We start from the raw sequence: 21,353 nt of genomic DNA, 5'->3' as shown, positions 1-21,353 counted from the left end.
CACACATTTAGTAGCACTGCCACACTTTCGTACTGTTCATCTTATATCATGTCCTATCATTTATCTCCTGAACAAATCTTATGCTTTTCAGCTTCCAAATCTTTGCTCAGGTCTTCTATCCCTACTCCCAAGGTGGTTTTTTTTCTTCTTTCCCTGTGCAAATCCTAACAGCATTTATAGTTTCAGTTCAAATCCCTTAATCTCTGAAACCTTGTCAGATCACTCTAATCTACAGTGAGCACTCCTCCTCCTAAACTTACAAAGCTCTTATATAATCTGCATCATTCATTTCATAATCATTACTACCTTATGATATTTCTATTATAGTATTTCACTCAAATGCCACTTCTTCCATATAACTTTCCCTACTTCCCTAATTTATACTCTATCCTCACCCCGATATTCAGCATGCAATTTTTCTGTTCTAATTAATGTGTAATTGCGTGGCTGGATAAATATATCTCTACACTCCAGGTTATCAGGGAAAACTAAGTGTGTCTCAAAAGAATGGAAGAAGTACTTCAAAGATAAACACTTTTTTTCAAAAATAAAGGGGCAGAAAGGAATTTTCACCTAAGCCAAAAGATTAGAGGATAGGAAAATGTTCCATAGAGAAGGAAGGGAAAGAAGAGTAAAAGGACCACTTATCACTCAGAGCTACAGATAAGGTGTAGGGGAAACAATGATTTTGGTGGAAGCAGTCAGACCGGGCAAAAGTCATCAGTCTCATTTCACCCCATGATTCTAGTCACACCATATAAAGTTCTAAGATAATTTTCATGGTTTGGTGGGAGTTTAGAGGAATTCTATTACCTCAACCAAAATAATAAACAAGACTAGGAGAGTGGCCACTGAGATAGAAAAAGAAATGGATTAATCAATGAATGGTTGGTGGGCTCCCTCATTATAGTTGTGCGTCTCATTGACAGAAGAGCAAGAACACCATTGAGGTTATGGCTTAGATGTGACCACTTCTTTGTGGGGCAGTAGCTTTATCCCAGCTAGGCCAAGCAGACCAGCAAATGATGCCAGCAGTGACAGCTCTGGAGACAATGAAGAGCTCTAATGAGGATTTATACTTAGAGGCATGAATTGTCCTCACTGCATGTTTTCCCTCACTCATCAACAAAAGATTCTGTGGAAGAATATGCCCCTTTGGGGGCTGGGGGAAAGTGTTCTGCTTCATCTTGTTATTCTACGTAACTTAATAGATTTTGCTTTGAATTAATGTATCCTCTGATTTGGCATAAGAACAGTATCAGGGGAAGTTTGAAAGTGTGGCTCTGAATAGATGCTGATCCAAATAATGCCTTGAATCCAGATTAGCTTTGAGGAGCTCCCAATTAAGGACAGAAGAAGTGGCCTTGGCTACATGGATATGAGGCTCTTCTTGTATCCGTGGAATAATAGTGTATATACATAGGGAAGAAGTGGTCTAATAATGGTCAGAGGAAGAAATGGTTCATAGAGGATAACTCCCTGAAAGAAATACACTGAGGGAGCTATCTGTCAACCAGATATAAACAAAGTGGTCTACTTTCTTTCTGCTTTTTACTTTAGATTGGGACATTATTGAGAACCTTCTGAGAACTCTTAAGATGCCTTAGGGTGCAGTGGGAAGGGCATGGGACTTGGAATCAGAAGACATGAATTTTAAGCTCTGCCACTTACTGCCTTTGTGACCCCTGGACAAATCACAACCTCTCTGGGTCTCAGTTTCTTTATCTGCAAAATGAGAGGGAGATTAAAAAACTTCCAGGTCCTTTACAGCTTTAAATCCATGAGTCTATGAACTGAAAACCATTCCCCACTTCTGGTAATTCATGAATGGTGCATGATGTCACCAGAAAGAACCAAGAAAGCCCTGCTAATGATTTTGATGACCTAGGCACCAAAAATGAAGACCGTAAGTCAAAGTTCCTCTACCAATACTGATTAAAAATAAGGGATTTAAAAAAAGGTTTGGCAAATGAAAAAGCAGCTAAAATGATGGTATATGAGAACTGAATTTAGATTCTTAGATCGTGGATTAAAATACAGAATAATGGACTCTTGTCAAGACATAAAGTGAACCTGACATCTCTTAAAAACCATACTTGTCTATATTATAATCAACTGAAAGAGGAAGGAGAAAACTATATAGATCTGAGAAGCCTCATACAATATAGTAGGAGATACAATACAGGAAGAACAGAAGACAGGCCAATTAATTAATGGGAGACAAAAGTCAAGAACAGAATCAACAATAAAATCCATGGCTTCACATGTTTATAATATGAATGCCCAAAGTATGGGTTATAAACAGGTCGAATGAACGGTAAAAGAAAACTTGACTTTATAGATATCATAGATAGCAAAGGATGGGACTCAAAACTGGAATTTTGCTATTAAAAGTATACCTTATACTCAAAAGGGACAAAACAGACAAAAGAACAGTGGAATAGCCTTGCATATTAATAATATATACTCATGAGTAAAGTTAGGAATCTGAACACAGCAATGTGATAGAGAACACTCAACTGATCAATAAACAACAGTGAGGATCAACAGAAAAACACATAGAACTACATCAGAGATCACCTAGAAAGTAAGACTGAGATGAGGAATTTGGGAAACAAATCACAAATCTGGCATGGAAAGCTAACATTGTAGAAAGAAAATAGGCTTCAACTATACAGACACTGACTGGTACTCTTTATTTGCTGCCAAAAGCAAGACAGCAGGTGATACATTTGTGAACTGTCTTAACTATGATTTCATTCTTCAAAAGGTTGATAAATAAGGGGTAATTCTGAACAATAAAGTGGCACTTGTTATTTAAGTTGGCATTGACAAGAACCTTTGAAGTAGATGACTACTCTATCCTGGAATCTACAATTTAAAAAAAGAGAGAGAGGAAAACCAGGCATAATGTGATATGCATTCTTGATTTTAGGGTAATCAAGCCAAGAGGGTCTAGAGAGAGGGCTCCTATTGGCTAATTAATTAATCACAGGGGAAGCTGGCTCAACAGAAAAGGAAAACTCTCAAGAATGAAATTCTGAACACACAAGTACAATGAAGAAAAATGGGTGCACTGAAAACTCCCTGACAAACTCATATTTGAAAGAGACATGTATAGAAAGGCAACTAATTTAGGATGAATATAAATGAGTAGCATGATCCTATAAGAATAGTGTCAGGAGTGCTAAAGCTCAGAATGAGCTGAGTCCAGCAATGAATGGTAAGGACAACAAAGAGGTTTTATATAGCTGGGTTGGGGAAAAGAAAAGGAACAAAGAAGGGATAGGACTGCTGCTTGGGGGTAGATACAGTAATGCTACAATGGATAACAATAAGAAAAATCTAAAATATTCAACTCTTATTTTGCTTCTGTTCCTTATAATGGTGATAATCACTATAAACTGGAAAGCTTTAACTATAAGTATAAAAGTACTGTAAACTGTATTCCCCACCAAATATACATCCCAAAATATATAGTTCCAAATGAGTACTGATCCATTCACGGTATGACTTATTCAAGACATTTTGGGAAATGGAAGGGGCAAAGGAAAGAAGGGAAATGAACAGCATTTGAGAGGCTATAGCTTTTTTTTAATATATCCTTAGTGAAGTGAAACCTCATTCTTTGAGAATGGTTTTCATTTTTACAAAAAGCAATCAGATTCAAGTATGCAATTAGTGAATACAGACAAAATAACTTTTTTAATAAAATGACTACAATTTAAGAGGTCCAATTATTTTAGTCTAGTTGGCAACCTTCCTCAAGAACATAATAATAAGGAGGACACAGGAAAAAAATTAAACCAGTATCATCATGTGGCCTGGGACCCAGGGTGTCCCCTGGCCTCAAAAGACCTGGTTCACACAAATTAAGTTTTATGCTAGAGACTGTACTTCCCCCACCCCCAATAAAAAAAGTCATGATCTCTTTGGCTGAATAGAGCCATACGGCTAGGGCAAAAAATTTTTTTTGCTGTAAGCTTCTCTAATTAAAACTTAATTTCCAGGATAAAAGAAACTGATACACATTCATAAGAAAGAGAGCTATTCCCCAAATGGTAAATAGTCAAGAGATATAAGAAGCATGTAGGTGGCTTCAGGGGATAGAGTACTGGGTCTATAGTCAGGAAGATGAGTCTTCTTGAGTTCATATCTAGCTTCAGACAATGACTAGCTTTGTGACCCTGGGCAAGTTACTCAACCTTGCTTGCCCCAGCACCTCATCTGTAAAATGAGCTGCAGAAAGAAATGACAAACCACTCCAGTATCTTCGCCAAGAAAACCCCAAATGGAGTGTAATAGTAATGGCATTTAAAGATTCCCCTGTATTGGCTTGGTGTTTGGTTTGATTGTGTTAAAACCCAGAACTTGTTAATCCCACTTCTGGGATGGACTTGTTGTGACGTGAAAAGAGAGTGCTGAACTGGGAGGAGCTGGTGACGTAAATTTGGAGAGACACAAGAGAGAGGCAGAAGAACTTTTTTGGAAGTAGCACCTTTGGAGGCAGAGAGAGACTGAGAGGATTGCTGAGGGCCACTTTGAATTGCGCAGGACTTTGAGAGCTGCCACCCAGAGCTGCCGAGGACTGTGGAGACATGGCTGTTTTGCTGGTACTTTGTCTGTCTGTTTTGATGTTTTGCCAGATTTGTCCACTGGTGAAAGACAGTCCTGTTGTTGCAGAAGTTCAGGAACCTTGCTGTTGGTTCAGAGCTCCTGAGACTGTCCTGCAGATAGAGAGTGAATACTGTCCACTGGTGAAGGACAGTGCTGTTGTTGCAGGGGTCTGGGAACCTTTCTGTTGGTTCAGAAGCCCTGAAGAAGGATTTTCTTGTTGTATGTTTACAGAAATCCTGGAAGAGGGTTTTGCTAATGTTTTCAGGGATCCCAGGACTGTTCTGCAGACAGAGGATGAATATTAATGAAGAGACTGGCAATGTATCTTGTGTCCTTGCTAAGCTTTGTCTCCCCAGGAACAAAGATTGCTGAGAACTTGCCTCTTGTCAAGATGAAGAAAAGACCTCCATTTGGGTATTAAGTGCTGTGCTTAAACTTGATGTAACTCTGGGGTAGATTCAATTGTGATCCAGGGGTGGGGAACTTTTGACCTTTTTGTGTTCTATGACTGAACAAATTAATGTACTTTACTTATGATTGGAAACTAATCTCCATTTGAGAAGAGGGGCTTTGTGATGGACTAAATGAAGGTACAGCCTAGGGGTGGAGTAGTATTTAGAACAGGGACTTTGTAACTGACTGAATGAATGTAAGGTCCTGGGGTGGGGTAGTACTTGGAGATTATTTAATCACTTAGTAAATGCTGTATTTTGAATGATGTCATGTTTTGATCTTTGTTCTTGGTTTGTCACTGAATAAAATGGAGAGCACCTATGCTGGTATTTTGAACCTTGGGAAGTTGCCTTTCCTTGGCATTTACATTACATGGGGTCACAAAGAGTCAGTTATGACTGAAAATTGACTAAACATGACACAAAAGATATAAACAGGTAGTTTTCAAGGGAAAAAAATCCAAACTATCAGTAGCCTTGTGAAAAATGCTCTGAAGCACTAAAACATAAATGTAAACTAAATCATCTTTCAGCTAAAGGAACATTTATCAACTGAGGAACAGCTAGACAAATTATGGTAGATGAATGTAATGGAATACTATACCATAAGAAATGATGAAAAGGGATTGTTTCAGAGAAACTTGGGCAGACTTGAATGAACCCAGGCAAAGGAAAATGAGCAGAACAAAATTAGCAATTCATAAAAAATATTGTAAAGACAAGCCATTTTGCAAGACTTAAGAACTCTGATGAAAATAATGAATGAGCATGATTCCACAGTATCAAAAGATGAAGAATGTTACTCTCCTTCTGACAGTGAGGTGACGGATTCAATATGCAGAACGAGTCATAAATGTCTAGTCATGGCCAACGTGAGAATCTAGTTCTACTTGACTATGGATATTTGACACAAGGGTATTATTTTTTCTTTTCTTTTTGAGGGAAGAGTGAAAGGGAGAGAAAATAAAAGCTTGTTAATTGAAAAAAATAAATTTAATTTAAAAAATATCTTTTTGGTTCAAAGTTCCACCTGGAGTTTCTCTAGAAAAATCTAGTTTATTCACAAAATAATATGTATCTAAATTTCTCCAAATATGGGTAAAAGGGGCCTTCAACTCCCCTATGAAGTACTAAATATATACTGGGTACAGGATAACCTTTATTTCATCCTATAAGAAGTTTATGATACAAACTACACAAGCATCCACATACAGACACATACATTAAAACATACAGTACTCTTAAATAGCTCACTGACTTCTCCAAGAATGGAACTCACACTGGGTTGCTAAGAAACAGCACTTTGACATCCTGGCCCCTTTTTTTCATCCATGGGATTCATAACCAACATTAATACTTTCCTACTGTTGACTTCCCCAGGAAGGTAAATATACTTTGGAGGCTGCTGAATAAGCAATCCCCTTCCCATAGGAACTTCACACTATCTGAACAACTCACTAATTTTGTTTTCCAAATAGAAGGTTGAACTACCGCATGAGAAAATTCCCTTCCCTTGAGAATAGGTGTTCTTAATCTTTTTTGTGTCATGGACCCCTTTGGGAGTCTGATAAAGCCTATATATAAAGCCCTTTTCAATGAATAATGTTTTTAAATGAATAAAACAAAACACATAGCATTGCAAAGGAAATCAATTATATAAAATAGTTATCAAAACCTTTATATTGTAAGCTCATTGAAGGCAGGGATGTCTTTTTATTAATTGTATTCTCAAGTACTTAGCACAGTGCACATTGTAGGTACTTAATAACTATTGGGAAATACAAAAAAATAAGTTTATGGACCCCAGGTCAAAATCCCATGTTTCTAGAAGGTTCAAGTTCTTGAATTTGGTAATTCAATTTTTTATGAGACTACTCCCCAAAACTTCCCAGCTACCCTGGAAATCTCCCTTCTCTGTTTAAAAAGCTAGGTTATAGGATAACGCTGCCTAGGGAATCTGAAATTGCCCTGTCCTCCATAGTAGTTGGGATTCACAGCCACTGCCAGTGGACTACCCATAACTACTATCTCAGGCTGTGTGTATATATGTCTACCTCTACCTTGTGTTTCTGCAAATATTGCTTATCAAATTGCTCATGGTAGGGAGGAAACTCCACATAGGCAAAGATTACCTTCAGCAACACTCCTACCCCAATGAAAATCTACTATGCTTTCTGCTGGTCTGTCTTCTGAACAGGGGAAGTCTAAGCAACAAAGAAAATAAGACAGGGCAAAGAGTCCAGCTCCTCTGGTAAGAGTTCATTCTTTTGAGACCTAGCCCACAAACCATCTTGAGGTTCCTGTGTCTTAAAAGCAAAGTACCAGTTAGCATATCCACACTAAATACTAAAATCCCTCTCAAATGATTCCAAAGGCTTATACCTTGTAACTTCACCATGCTGAATGAAGAACTCATCAAAAAGAGTTTCATCTCCTAAACAACAATCTAACAATTAGAGCAATACATCTTCACAAAACAAATTTGAAAAACAACACTCAGGTGAATATATAAATTCTGAAATGCTTTAAGTAATTATCTCTATAGGGGAATTTTTTCTGCAAGAGTATTTTAATGATATTAGATAATTTTAAACACATTTAATTCCTACACTCTTCAATGTTGTCTACCGTGTTAAAGGACTGCAGTTATTTAAAACAGTTGACTCATAATGTGATTTAATATGTGTAAATAAAAGAACATATGCTTAACTAGGTAGTCAGTGAATTGTGTTTATTTTATGGTACTATGCTTGGTTTTCAATGTACACTGTACTGCTACTTATTTGGTAGAATAACTACTTGCTTCACAGAGCACTGAGAGACTTTGTGCTTGGATTTGCAAACTATCCTCCTAAGCTAAATTGATAAAAACTGTGGCCTCAAATCAAATCCAGAAGAATTTTTGATGCTCAGAGCTGTGAGTCATCGACTGCTGGTATGCTCTGGAGGTATACCACATCTTAAGCACCACTGGATATACCAACACAAAGCATGGCTAATAAAAAAAATGAACTTCAATTTTTAATGAAACCTTATGGTTTTACTACAGACTTCATGAGATAGCAGTTATGATTAGAATTTGGCAATGAAAGATCATACTTTCAATAGAAATAAATCTGACAGGGAAGGAGTACAGTAGGCACTATATATATATATGTGTGTATATATACACACACATACGTATATACACATACATACATACATACATATCAAAAATGTGTGTATGTCTACACAGAAATCCACTTGAGGGGAGAAGCATAAGAGGACAATTATTTTGCATATACTAGAGAATGCCCTTCAAGATGGAAAATACTGATCCTTTCCTAAAAAGGGGAAAAAAAGGAAAAAACTGGTACACTATTTGAACATTCCTGTCTTTTCCTAGCTCCTTTTACTCCCCAAATTAGAAGTACTCACTAAAGTTCTCATCTTGACCCTCTTTTTTTCCCCCTGGTAATCTCATCTCTTCCTCCCTTCCTTTAGTCTTTCCTTTCTACAATCAATCCAGTACTTCAAGTCATCTTATAACCGTTCTAATAAAAAATTTTAAAACTTTTCATGGGTTTCCATTATTATTTGAAGCAGAAAATCCTCAATCTGGCATTCAAAACCTTCCCGCATGTGGCTCCTTCCTATCTTTCCACCATTTTCTCATCCTAGTTCTCTTATATACACTACATGCTAACAAAATGAGACCACTTTCCATTCCCAGATCTTTTCCTTCCTTTTCTTAGTGCCTTTAAATGCCTTTTCCCACATGCCTGAATTCATCTGCTCTACATTTCTTCTTGCTGAAATCTAAATTCAGGTGACATTTCCTCTATGCAATGATTCCTCTTAATCCAATATGGATAATCATCCCTCCGCACCTCAAATCTCTCATGTCACTTTGAGCTTTTCTTTGGCACTTATCCACATCTAATTGGGAAAATAAGACACAAATAAGTACATAGCTATGTCACATAAGGAATGGTATTAGAAACTGAGATGCTTGGGGCGGCCAGGTAGCACTGCTAGTAAGAGCACCGGCTCCAGTGTCGGGATGACCTGGAGATCGAATCCCGGGCTCAGATACTCAGCACCACACCCAGAAATAACTGGCTGTGTAACCTTGAGCAAGTTACTTAACCCCGACTGCTTAAAAAAAAAAAAGAAACTGAGATGCTTAACTTGGAAAAGAGAATTAAGAAGAGGGAAGGAAGAAGGGAGGAGAGAAGGAAGAAGAGCTCATTATAGGTTCCTTCAGACTTTTAAGGTCCTGTCACATGAAAAAGAGATTAGACTCATCTAATATAAATAAAGAGGATAATACTTCATGGTGGCAGTTGTGTTTGAATTTTGGTATAAAATGCAGCACAACTTAAAGAACTGTACAAAGCTATGGAAAACCTCATTCCATTACAATAAATATAATTACAATTATTCATTAACAAAGTGGTAGCAAAAATGAAGATGTTATTGTTATTAACTGATTTCTATGTTAACATGAAATTCACAAAGTCACATTAGTAATTCCACCAAAGAATGAAGAAAAAAATGATCTGGCAAACTGTACCTGTTCATCTCTTTGTCTCCACTCTTGCCAATTTTCTTCTTGTAAGTCTTTCTGTACTGGGTTTGGCAATGAAAGCTCAGGCTGAGAGCTACAAACTACCTGGGAGGACTTCTGGGGAATCTTCTTAAAAGCAATATTCCTAAGCTGAAAAAACAACGACAAAGTATACTGCTATCAGAGAATTATCTCTAGGGTTATTGGGACTAGAAATTAAAATTATCCTGATTAGTTAACCAATTATTAAAACCAAATAAGTAACTATTGTGTTTGCTGAAATCTTTGGAGGCACTAATAATGTTACTTTGAAAGGCAATGAGATATAGTGGTAAAAGTACTGGATTTGGTATCAGAATACTTGAGGTCCAGTTTCAATACCAATAAGGAGCTATGTGCCATGTGGCAAATTACTTATCTGTATGTGTGCACCCGAATTTCCTCATCTGCAAAAGAGAGAATATCTTCACTATTTAATTCACAGATTTGTTGTGAGGGTCTTACAATTCAAAGCATACTGTAAACTGTAAAGCACTATACTATGAACATAGGATTTATAGCTAGAAGGGACTTTAGAAATCAAGTCTAATCTAATTTTTACAAATGAAAAAACAGATAAAATATAATAATGAAATACTGTGTTTTAGATCCTAATTTGCTAATATTCATAGGCTGACAATTAAAATTAAAATAATTATCAATTATTTAATTCTTTTTATTCTAAAAATAAAAAGTTATTAAGATTAGAGAACAGAAAAATCAGTGTGATTTTAAGATAGAACTACAAGGTACAAAAGAGTTACTTTTAAATAGCTAACAAATCAAAAAATTTGTTTAATAACCTGATGTTATTCCTGGGTAAACTGACCACTAACATCCTGAATATGATGGAGAAACTAGTTCTTGAAGTCAATAAAAAAAATACACAGTATTTCCCTTTAAAAATCAAGAGGCAGGTGAGAGAAAGAAGGGAAAAATGTAAGGTTTTAAAAAACCCAGGATAGTAAATTTTCATTTGACTTTTAAAGCAACTGGGATGGGAGCCATAGCAAGGTTCTCAGGATAATCCAAACACCATTATTTAGATAATATTTAATATAACACTTCAAAACTTACCAAGTGTTTTACACAAATTATTCATTTGATCCTAAAAATCCAGTTAAGGTATGCAGAACAAGTATTATTTCCAATTAACAGATGAAGAAACTGAGGCTATGAGGTGTTAAGTCAACGTTAAACTATTCATCAGTGGCAGTCAGGACTCAAACCCAAACTCAAATACAAGTCACCTAGCTCTAAATAATGCCTGTCAACCTGCTTTTACCAATGAGAGACACCAATGAAGATCCAAGAAGACGATTAATATGTATGTGCCTTCCACTACAATGTAACTCTCTCTGGTATTTCAGTTGCATTATTGTCATGGTATATAAGACAGACTAGCAGGGAGAATGGACTGAGAAAAGAGACACCAGGCAACGAAGTTATTATGCATAAACTATAAAAAATTTGGATCCAGAATAAGTGTGGCTACAGGAATGGAAAGAATGGAAGAAGTTCCTTGGGCTCAGATGCTGTGGCTGAAACTTTCATTCTCTTTTTACTGTGATTTAGAAGAGAATATAAAGCCCTTGAAATTTAAGTATCCTAATTTAGGCTTAAGTTCTACAAGTAAGCCTCCTCGCTGGTGGCCCTGTTTACAACCTGTTCTTCCTGCCAGTTTGTCCAAGATACCATGAAAATATTCCAATTTAAATGATGTTTGAGGAAGTTATGTTGTAGTAGAGGCTCTTTCATCATCTTACCTGATATGTAGAACAATTTTTGTAAAGTACTATTTTATTATCAGAAGACATAAAAGTCCTGGCTTTCCCTGTGACTTATTTTAAACCCTTCATAAGTCATATAACATTTCTGAATCTCACTCTCTTCATTTGTAAATGAGAAATGACTGCCACAATACAGATATATAATCCTACATTCTATTCTTCACATTCCCAACTTCAAAAATAACCACCATGCAACGCAACACAACAGTATGGGGCATCCAAAACTTCTAAATGAGGGTCAGAAACTGCTGGAAAGTTTTCTCCTTTAAATAATCTGAGGGAAAAACATTTTAAACAGATATAGTAAAAAGTGGCTATGGTAGAAAAGATCACTCAAAGACTCAAATATTAAGGTGAGTAAATGCAAAAATACAAGAAGAAACAGTGATTTGATTAGTTTTTCTAAAACAAAACTTCATTAAAGATCTCACATGTGTCAAATGCTTCTTTGTTTTTAACTTCCTCCATTATTTTTGGGGGGAGGGAGGAAGGGTAGGTGGTCCAGACCTGTCACTGGGAATATAGAGAACCTACACTGAGAAAATTCCCTCTACTAACACAGACTGGAAACTATTCTCAAACTTTCAAGTCTTAGAAACTTGCCTGTGAACCTGAAAAGTTAAGTAGTTTGCCCAGGGTTGCAAAGCCAGTTACGTCCAAAGGATGGACTTGAACCCAGGTCTTCCCAAGTTAAGGCATGATTTTGCCAATTCATATGGCAGGCTATTTTTCCCAAGTGAAAAATCTACTTTAAAATGTTTATTATGCAATTAATACTGAAAATTTTTTGACAAACTGTTAAGTCCTCCCTGATAAGGCAAAGAAATGTGTAGACATGGGTCTTCAGACAAATACAAAAAAAACCCTTAAACCAATTAACTTCCATGGTACCTCATTTGCTTCACTCTGCTGCTGTTCCTTCTTTTTTCTTCTTTTTTCTTTCTTTTTTTCATTTGTGGTTGGTTTGCTCCCCAAAGTTTGGGCCTTTCCAGGATTCCGACCTCTGCCCTTCCCAGGCTCAGAATCAGAACCACTGCCACTATCTACTTGCAAGAGAGCAAAACGAGAAGCAGTAGTGGGAACAGAACTGATCACAGCTGAAGCCATTATAAAGATGACTCTCTTAAGCAAAGTCTATCAGAGAATAATTCCTGAAAATGAAAGATAAATAAAAGAAATCAATATAATATGCTTTCCAATAAGACTGCTTTTCCTTACCATAAGTTTAGTTAACCCAGTGTTAAAATACACACAGACCTGTTTATAAATTACATATTTTATGATTAAAATGAGGCATTAATGAAACAGAAATATAAAATAAAATAAAAAATAATAACATCTGCTATAAGAATTAGATTATGGGGGCGGCTAGGTGGCGCAGTGAATACAGCACCAGCTCTGGAGTCGAGGGGACCTGAGTTCAAATCTGGCCTCAGACACTTAACACAAAAACTAGCCGTTTGATCTTGGATAAGTCGCTTAACCCCAACTGCCCTCCAAAAAGCAAAAAAAAAAAAAATTAGATGATGAAAAGGTTACTACCACAGTAGTACTTAAGCAGGTACTTAAAATATTTCTTTAGTTGAAGTAAATATATTTTTCTAAATATAGTCCTCTCCAAATTCCTAGAAAATAAAGTGGATCTGCTTTTTCTTATAAACCTTTATATGACATGTTAAAGTATTATCCATTTTTAGAAAGAGAAAAGTGTTTCAAATTTTGAAATAATTTTATAGTCACTCATCTTTACAATACTGTAGTCAGGAAGATGGATGACAAAAATGGACAAACACACCTATACACATTTGTGAAAATATGCTTGTGTATAAGTGCATACACTGTGTGTGGGGGGGGGAGGGGAAGAGTTTGGGTAGATGGGTTTGACTGTAGGGGTAGGGAACCTGTGGACTTCTAGTTCCTTAAGTGGAGCCTTTTGGCTGAATCCAAATTTTACAGAACAAATTATTTTAATAAAAGTACAGCTTAATAACAATAACTGGAATTTACATGGAACTTTAAGGTTGATATAGTGCTTTGCATATGTTATCTCATTTGATCCTCAAAACAGCCATGGGAGAGAAGATACCATCACCCCCATTTTATAAGTGGGGACAATGAGACAAAAAAGGTTAAGTGACTTGCTCAGGGTCACACCACTATTAAGTATCTAAGTCAGAATTTGAATTGCAGTCTTCTTGATTCCAAGCCTTCTATGAATTTTGCCACCTAGCTCCACGCTACAGTTTAATGATGTTGATAGACACCCAGAAGAGAGCAATCAGGATGGTTGCAGAGGTTCAAGTTCAGGCTATATTAGGAGTGGTTGAAGAAAATGAGACACATACACACCATAAGTATAAGACCATACATGATATTAAAAAAAAAAGAATATACATAATATATTTTTAAAAATCAGTACAAAGCAATTTGTTGAGAAGACATTAGCAGCTGAGGGGGGGATCAAGAAAGGGTCATGTAAGAAGAGGTATCTGAGTTGAATTTTGAAAGAAAAAAAGAATTCTAAGAGACAGGAAAAGGGAGCACATTCTATTTACAAAGAGATATACAAAGGCATAGCAATGGAATGTCACATGTGAGGAACAGTAAGAAAGTCAGTTTCCCTAGAATGAAGTATATGTGAAGGGGAATAATGTATGATATGGCTGGAAAGGCAGTTTTGGAGCCAGGTGAAAGACTTTGCCAAACAGAGAATTTTGCATTTTATCCAAGTGGTAACAGGAAACCAATGGAACTTAAGCAGAAGAGTCATACGGTCCTGTGTTTTAATAACATTTTGACAGCTATGTGGAGAATTAACTGGAGAAAGAGGGGCTGGAGACAGGAGACTAATTTTGAGGCTACTGTAATAGGTGAAAAGTGATGAGGAGTTGAACTAGGGTAATGGCTAGTTGAGTCAAGAAAAAGGAACAGAATTGAAAGATATGGAGATAAAATCAATAAGATTTGGCAAGTATATGTTGGGTAATAGAGAATAAGTAGCTGAGGTGGACTCCGAGGTTTAAAATCTATGCGAATCCAAGGATGGTGGTGACCTTATCAGAAATAGGGAAGTTTGGAAGAGGGAAACATGGAGAGTGGGGGTGGTATGGAGAGGTACAGCAGGGAATGAGTTATATAAGGGATATAATGAGTTTGATATGCAAGTAGGAATTAATTTGTTCATTTTGTCCCTAGAGAAAAGAATTAGAAAGGGCAGAAGTTACACAAAGGCAAATTTAGTCCTGAAATAAGAAAATTTTCTGAGAAAGGAAAACTATCCCAAAACATGTGGGATCTGAATCCAGGTCTTTATTGCTCCAAGGTCAGACCTCTTATCTACTATATAATGCTATATTTCTTAATTAGGTAATTTTTTCCTATAGGGAGATACAATTAAGGATCTTTAAGATTTAATAATTTTGTCCAGGGGCGGCCAGATGGCACAGTAAGAGCACTGGCCCCAGAGTTGGGATGACCTGGCATCGAATCTGGGCTCAGATACTTAGTACCACATCCAGAAATAACTGGTCGTGTAACCTTGAGCAAGTTACTTAACCCCAATTGCTTAAAAAAAAAAAAAGAATTTTGTCCTAACTTACCTGTCTCTAAAGTCAATCTGTATAAATTTATTGATTAATCTTGCTAAAATGAGAGTGGTCAGAAACAACTTTATTCCAAAATAAAAATATTTTAATTTTAGGAAGAGAAAAAACAAAGGAGGACAGATGTGTCCTGCCAATAGAAGGAAAATAAATCTTCTTTGGCTTATTTTCTTTACCATAGAGAACATCTTTGGAGTAGAAAGGAGTGGTTAACAGTTAACAGGGAACTGAGACCTAAGAGAAGGAAATCAAATAGCAGAGCTAGCTGCCTTCAATGAATTCAATTTACCAGACTTAGAAAACTACATTTGGATGTAGTTTTGAACTGGTACATATGATTGCTAAGTTGCTGATCTCTGAGAAGTTACCATAAAACTAGGGGTGGCTAGGTGGCGCAGTGAATAAAGCACCAGTCCTGGAGTCAGGAGGACCTGAGTTCAAATCCAGCCTCAGACACTTAACAACAAAAACTAGCCATGTGACCTTGGGCAAGTCACTTAGCCCCAATTGCCCTCCAAAACAAAACAAAACAAAAGTTAACATAAAACTGGAGATAAATGCTGTTCTAATTTTCAAAAGGCAAAGACAACACAATCTTCAGATTACTGGACCAATAAACTTGACATTCTTGGCAAAGCCCTAGGACATGTTAAAGAGATTGTGAGCATTTTTAGAAAAGGAATCAGTGATCCCTAAGAGCCAAAACAGGTCCATCAAAAATAGATTAAATTTCACTTTTAACAGCATTACTAGGCTAGTGGAACATGGACTGCCATAAACAAGAAACACCACCCATATTTTGGCATAGCATCTGACAAAACTTTTAAATGAAATCACTGTTGAAAAATGTGAGCTAGATTTATAGTTTAATAAAATGGATTCAGAATTTTGAAGGAATGGACCTAAAGTTAAATTAATGGGCTAATACAACCTGGAGCTAAATCTCTAATGATAACCCCAGGGGTCTATTCTTGGCTACTGGTTTGCATTTTTGCTGGTGACAAGCTTACCAAAGTAGCAATAAGATAAAATGGCACGACGCTAGCTAAAACCGATACAAGATGGCATCAGCTGCCCAGAACAAGTCAAATCTAGAAAGACGAAGTTTAACAGAGCTAAATTTCTCCCCTTTGATCAAAAAATCAATTCACAAAGGAGAAAACATGGCTAGAAAATTGCTCATGTAGAAAAAATTTGGATATTTTAGCTATCTTCAAATCAGTGAGACAGCAGCCTTTCAAGAAAGTTAATAGATTCTTTTGGTAAATGAGAAAGGTACAATACATACAACAAGAAAGGTATGATTACTATAACCACTACAACACTGATCAAGCTAGATCTGCAATATTATATTCAGTTCAGAAAACCGTATATTGGAGAAAAAAAAATAGACTGGAGTACACGATAAAAGGCTTAAAGACCATGCTTAATAAGGCTCAACGGAAAAAATTAGTGATGTTTTCTCTGGGGGAGATCACTAATGTGGCAGGCAAACCAGTCTAGCAAAAGTAGGGAAGAGACAGGAGAGGACTTGTGGCAGACAAGTAGAGCTTACTACCACTCAAACACAACATCCCCAAGACACTGACAGAAAAAGTCTTAGATCCTGAATCCATGTCTTGGGAACAGTAGTGTCCTTCACACCATCTGTCGTGCTTCCAGCCCAATCCTCAAAGCCATCATCCTGAGAAAGAGCTCCCATGGAGAAATGGCCTGACAACGGCTTCTGTGAGTTCTGCAGCAAGAGATTACTAAAGACAAAAAAGAAAAATTCTTGCTATCTAAAGTACCTGGCACTAGCAAACGGTTCAGTATCAGAAACTGATAGGATTTTTATCAGTGCAAATGCCATTGAAATTAATATATTACCATTTGCTTTGCTGCTGTACCATAAGGACTGAAGGACCTTTTCCTCGAACTTGGTGATGAAACCTTCTATATGATGCTGTCCCATTAGTAAGTGAGCTCCTTGAAAACAGAGACTATCTTCTATATTTATATCCCCAGTGCTTAGCCCATATAAATGCTTTTTCTTTCATTCATTACAATAGCTGTTTTCAAGTATTCCAAAGGCTCTAATTTGGATAAGGGTCAGATTTGTTCTGCTTGGTCCTAAAGATCCTAAAGTCAGTCAATCAGTCAATAAACATTTACTAAGGTACTATTTTTCAGGCACTGTGCTAAGGGCTGGGACAAAGTAGGCAGGTTACCAAGAAGCATATCTGGGCTCAAAATAACGGGAACATTTTCTGGTAATTACAATAATCTATCTCAGGATGTACTAGAATCCCTGTTACTGGTCTTTAAATTGAAATGAATATAAACCATAATAAACAAAAGCAGAATGTTTGGGAATGCATACTTCAAGAAAGAGCCTTTCTGAATGTGAGGTGATCTATGTAGAAAGGAAGACAGGTGTGGCAATGCATATGAGCACAGGATTACTGAGCCTACAGAGCTCAACATAAAACATTTTGGCAATTCTAGGTTTTCTTGATGATACTCCATGACTGGTGACCCAGAAAGAAAGTCTAAGAACAGTAAGAAAATTTCAGAATTGAAAAAAAGGGTTCTTTAAGACAGCCAGGATGTATAAGACCTATGGACCAGATGCAGGCCAAAACATCCTGGACTAGATAAAAATTAAATCGGGAAATTCTTTTTTTTGTTTGTTTAAGCAATTGGGGTAACTTGCTCAAGGTTACACAGCCAGGTGTTTCTGGGTGGGTGCTAAGTATTTGAGCCCAGATTCAATCCCCAGGTCATGGGGCTGGTGCTCTTACTTGCTGAGCCACCTGGCCGCCCTAAATTGGGAAATTCTTAATAAAAATATGATGAAATATGGATAATATGCAGTTTCCTTTTTTTCAATTTATTTATTTTTAGTTTTCAACATTCATTTCCACAAGATTTGAGTTACAAATTTTTCTCCCTGTCTGTCCCCCACCCCAAAATAGCAGGCCTACTGAATGAATACCCCTTCCCCATCCCCCCCAACTTTCTAGTAGGGAAAGATGGATTTCTATACCCCAATGCCTGTAGTAACATGTAGTTTTCTAAGTCAACATAAAGCCCACAGGGTTCCTTATGTATGGTTTAGGGGTTCCATTTCTATTTGAGTTTGACACCACTGCTTTAATGCATCATTCTGTCCAATAAGATATTAGTCATCCTGTCCATAGAAATATCTGAGAGGCCAGATTACTACCTAGAAGGTTGAGAAAATTCCAAAAAGTTAGCAAGTTAATTTAGATGGCCTCTAAGGTTCCTTTTGAGTTTCTATTCCTTGGGTAGAGCTTTTGGGTTAACTGAATAAATACTATCTGGCTACAGAAAGAGAAGTATCTTACTATGGTAATAATATAATTTTAACATCTCCAGGAAGCCAATGACAAAGAGTACAGAAAGGACTGGATTTGAAGTTTTAAGTATCCTTTGACCAGACAAGTCACAATTTCAATGAACCTCAGTTTTCTCATCTCTAAAATGAAGCTAATACCTACAGTACCAAACTCACAGAGATGTTAAATAGACCAAATGAAATAAAGTTATGTGAAAAACTTGGCAAATCTGTAAAACTTAAAATGCCACCTTTCACAGTCATAAAGAGTCGCACAGAGTAATGTGAGGTTAAGCAATTTGCCCAGTGACAAAGCCATCAAATATCAGAGGCAGGATTTTAACTCAGGTCTTCCTTGGCTTTGGGCTAGTTCTCTATTTACACAGACTTTTTTTTTCAATATACCAAAATTAATAAGACCAAATTTAGCAAACATTTTTCAACTCTAAACAGGACAAAATTAAATAACAAAAATTAAATAAATCTATATTCAATAGATCACTTCATTTATCTACTTGGAGAAAGGAGAATGATGCTTATTTAAGTTAAATGATCTTGGCACATCCATCAAGAAAAGAGTTTTACTTGAAATCAGATGTGCAATTGGAAAAATGACTTTCTTTGGTGGTTGAGGCAGTTGTCTGATAACATCTGTTCATAAAATTTGTTTAGATCAAAATATCTCTTCTATGAACAAGATTCTGTCTCATCTGAGAGCTTGAGAAAATTCTAAGGTCGCAGTTGAAGAAATGAGTGGCTTTTAAATGTAGGAATCTTTGTAGCCAAGGCCTGACACAGGGTTGTGGTCCTCCTTCTATGCCATGTGCTCCATGACTCTATGTGAATAAAGGACCTGCCAGCACATCTGTGACTCTAGCTTAGGATCCAACTCTTCCAGGCAGCAAGTCCCTATACACACTTGGGTCTAAAGACATATTTGTCAGTGTGAAGAGAAGTTAGGCATTAGGCTCCTAAACTTTTAATAGAATATCTAATTTGCCTTCTGTATATTAAAAGTATACTTTTATCATCTTTTAATCAAGATCTGAGAATATTATCGATATAGTTACTCAGATAATTCAAGTCTGAATTCTTGAAGTCTAGTAAGGTTCAGTTCATACATCTAGAGAACATGGGAGATGAGAGAAGGGAGTAGGCGTAGGAGAAAGAAGGGAGGAAGAGATGTAGGGGAAAGGTTGAGGCTGGGGAAATGCCCCTGTTAAACCTGTTGTCTATTTTCCCAGAGTTTCTAAGTTCTTTCCCTTTCCCTATATTATGCTGGATAAAAAAAAAAAAGTTTACCTTACGTCCCTGCAAAAAAGACTTTTGCCAAGATTCTGTACTATTTTCCAGCTTAGAGGAAAAAAAAGGTTATAAACATTAAATATCAATATGTGCATCTTTTGCAGAATCAGTCGAAGATTTGTTATCCACTATCCTTTATATCAAAACCCATGTAAAAAAATTCTCCATTAGGTCAATGCTAGGGGAAAAAAATCCCTCCTGATAATTTATATATCTCTTATGAAAAAATGAGAACGAAGTACATACATTTCTCATCTTTTCCTTCTTTGCTTGAGATGCCAAGAAATAGTGGGGGAAAAATTGGGAAGAGAAATGAGAACAATGCAAGAAAATTATGAAATGAGAGTCAACAGCCTGACTGAGGAAAATAATACCTTAAAAAATAGACTGACTCAAATGGCAAAAGAGGCTCAAAAAGGCAATGAGGAGAAGAATGCCTTAAAAAGGCGAATTTGCCAGATGGAAAAAGAATCTCAAAAGCTCACTGAGGAGAATCATTGCTTCAGAATTAGATTGGAGCAAATGGAAGCTAGTGACAAGATGCTGTTAAACAGATCCAAACAAATGAAAGAATAGAAGGCAATGTGAAATATCTCATGGGAAAAACCACTGACCTGGAAAATAGATCCAGGAGAGATAATTTAAAAATTATTGGACTACCTGAAAGCCAGGATCAAAGTAAGAACCTAGAAATCATCCTCCAGGAAGTTCTCAAAGAAAACTGCCCACATGTTTTAGAACCAGAGGGCAAAACAGAGGTTGAAAGAATCCACCGATCACCTCCTGAAAAAGATTCCCCAAAAGAAAACTCCTAGGAATATTATAGCCAGGTTCCGGAATTCCCAGATTAAGGAGAGAATATTACAAGCAGTCAGGAAGAAACAATTTTAATATTGTATAAACACTATCAGGATAACCCAGGATCTGGCAGCTTCTACACTGAGGGATCAGAGGGCTTAGAATATGATATTCCGGAGGTCAAAAGAGCTGTGATTAAAACCAAGAGTCACCTACCCAGCAAAACTGAGTATCATGTTTCAGGAGAAAATATGGTCATTCAGTGGAATAGAGGACTTTCAAGCATTCTTGCTGAAAAAACCAGAGTTGAATAGAAAATTTGACATTCAGATACAAGAAGCAAGAGAAGCATGAGAAGGTAAACAGGGAAAAGAAATCATAAGGAACTTATCAAAGTTGAACTACTGACATTCCTACATAGAAAAACAATAATTGTAACTTATGAAACTTTTCTTAGTAGTTGAAGTGATTAGAAATATATATATATATATGTCTATATATGAGGGTATATGGGCATATGAATACATATGTGGATGTGTGTATACATAGTTAGAGGGCACAGGACCAACTTAACAGTAAGGGATGATACTTAAAAGGTGAAATTAAGAGGTGAGAGGAATATAATGAGAGGAGATGGGGAGAGACAGATTGGGGTAAACTATCTCATACAGAAGAGGCAAGGGAAAATGGTTACAATGGAGGGGAAGAATAGGAAGGCAAAAGGGAATGGGTCAACTTTATTCCCATTGAACTTGGCTTGAGGAGGGAATGAAATACACACTAAATAGGGTATCTCACCCTCCAGGAGAGTAGGGGGGGAAGGGGATGAGAGGGGGGATGATGGAAGGGAGGTCAGACTCG

The 21,353-nt window shown here is 36.7% G+C and overlaps 1 protein-coding gene across 7 annotated transcripts in view; it reads right to left on the bottom strand.

Annotated features, from left to right (window-relative positions):
- The window catches only part of GKAP1 (G kinase anchoring protein 1), a 65,214-nt gene that overhangs the window by 37,745 nt on the left and 6,116 nt on the right, over positions 1-21,353 (bottom strand). For all 7 annotated transcript variants that reach the window (XM_069105245.1, XM_069105229.1, XM_069105224.1 and 4 more), the window contains exons 3-4: positions 12,339-12,598; positions 9,625-9,768 (exon numbers count right to left, since the gene is read on the bottom strand). In XM_069105245.1, coding sequence (XP_068961346.1) covers positions 9,625-9,768; positions 12,339-12,554 — 360 coding nt within the window. In that variant the 5' untranslated portion in view covers positions 12,555-12,598. The remainder of the gene's footprint in view (positions 1-9,624; positions 9,769-12,338; positions 12,599-21,353) is intronic.

Source organism: Petaurus breviceps, unplaced genomic scaffold (assembly GCF_028583685.1).
Source record: "Petaurus breviceps papuanus isolate PSGF00001 unplaced genomic scaffold, PetGlider_PUasm1.0 138, whole genome shotgun sequence".
Taxonomy (NCBI): domain Eukaryota; kingdom Metazoa; phylum Chordata; class Mammalia; order Diprotodontia; family Petauridae; genus Petaurus; species Petaurus breviceps.
Note: the sequence above shows the minus strand (reverse complement) of the source record. Positions and strands in the feature narration are given on the sequence as shown.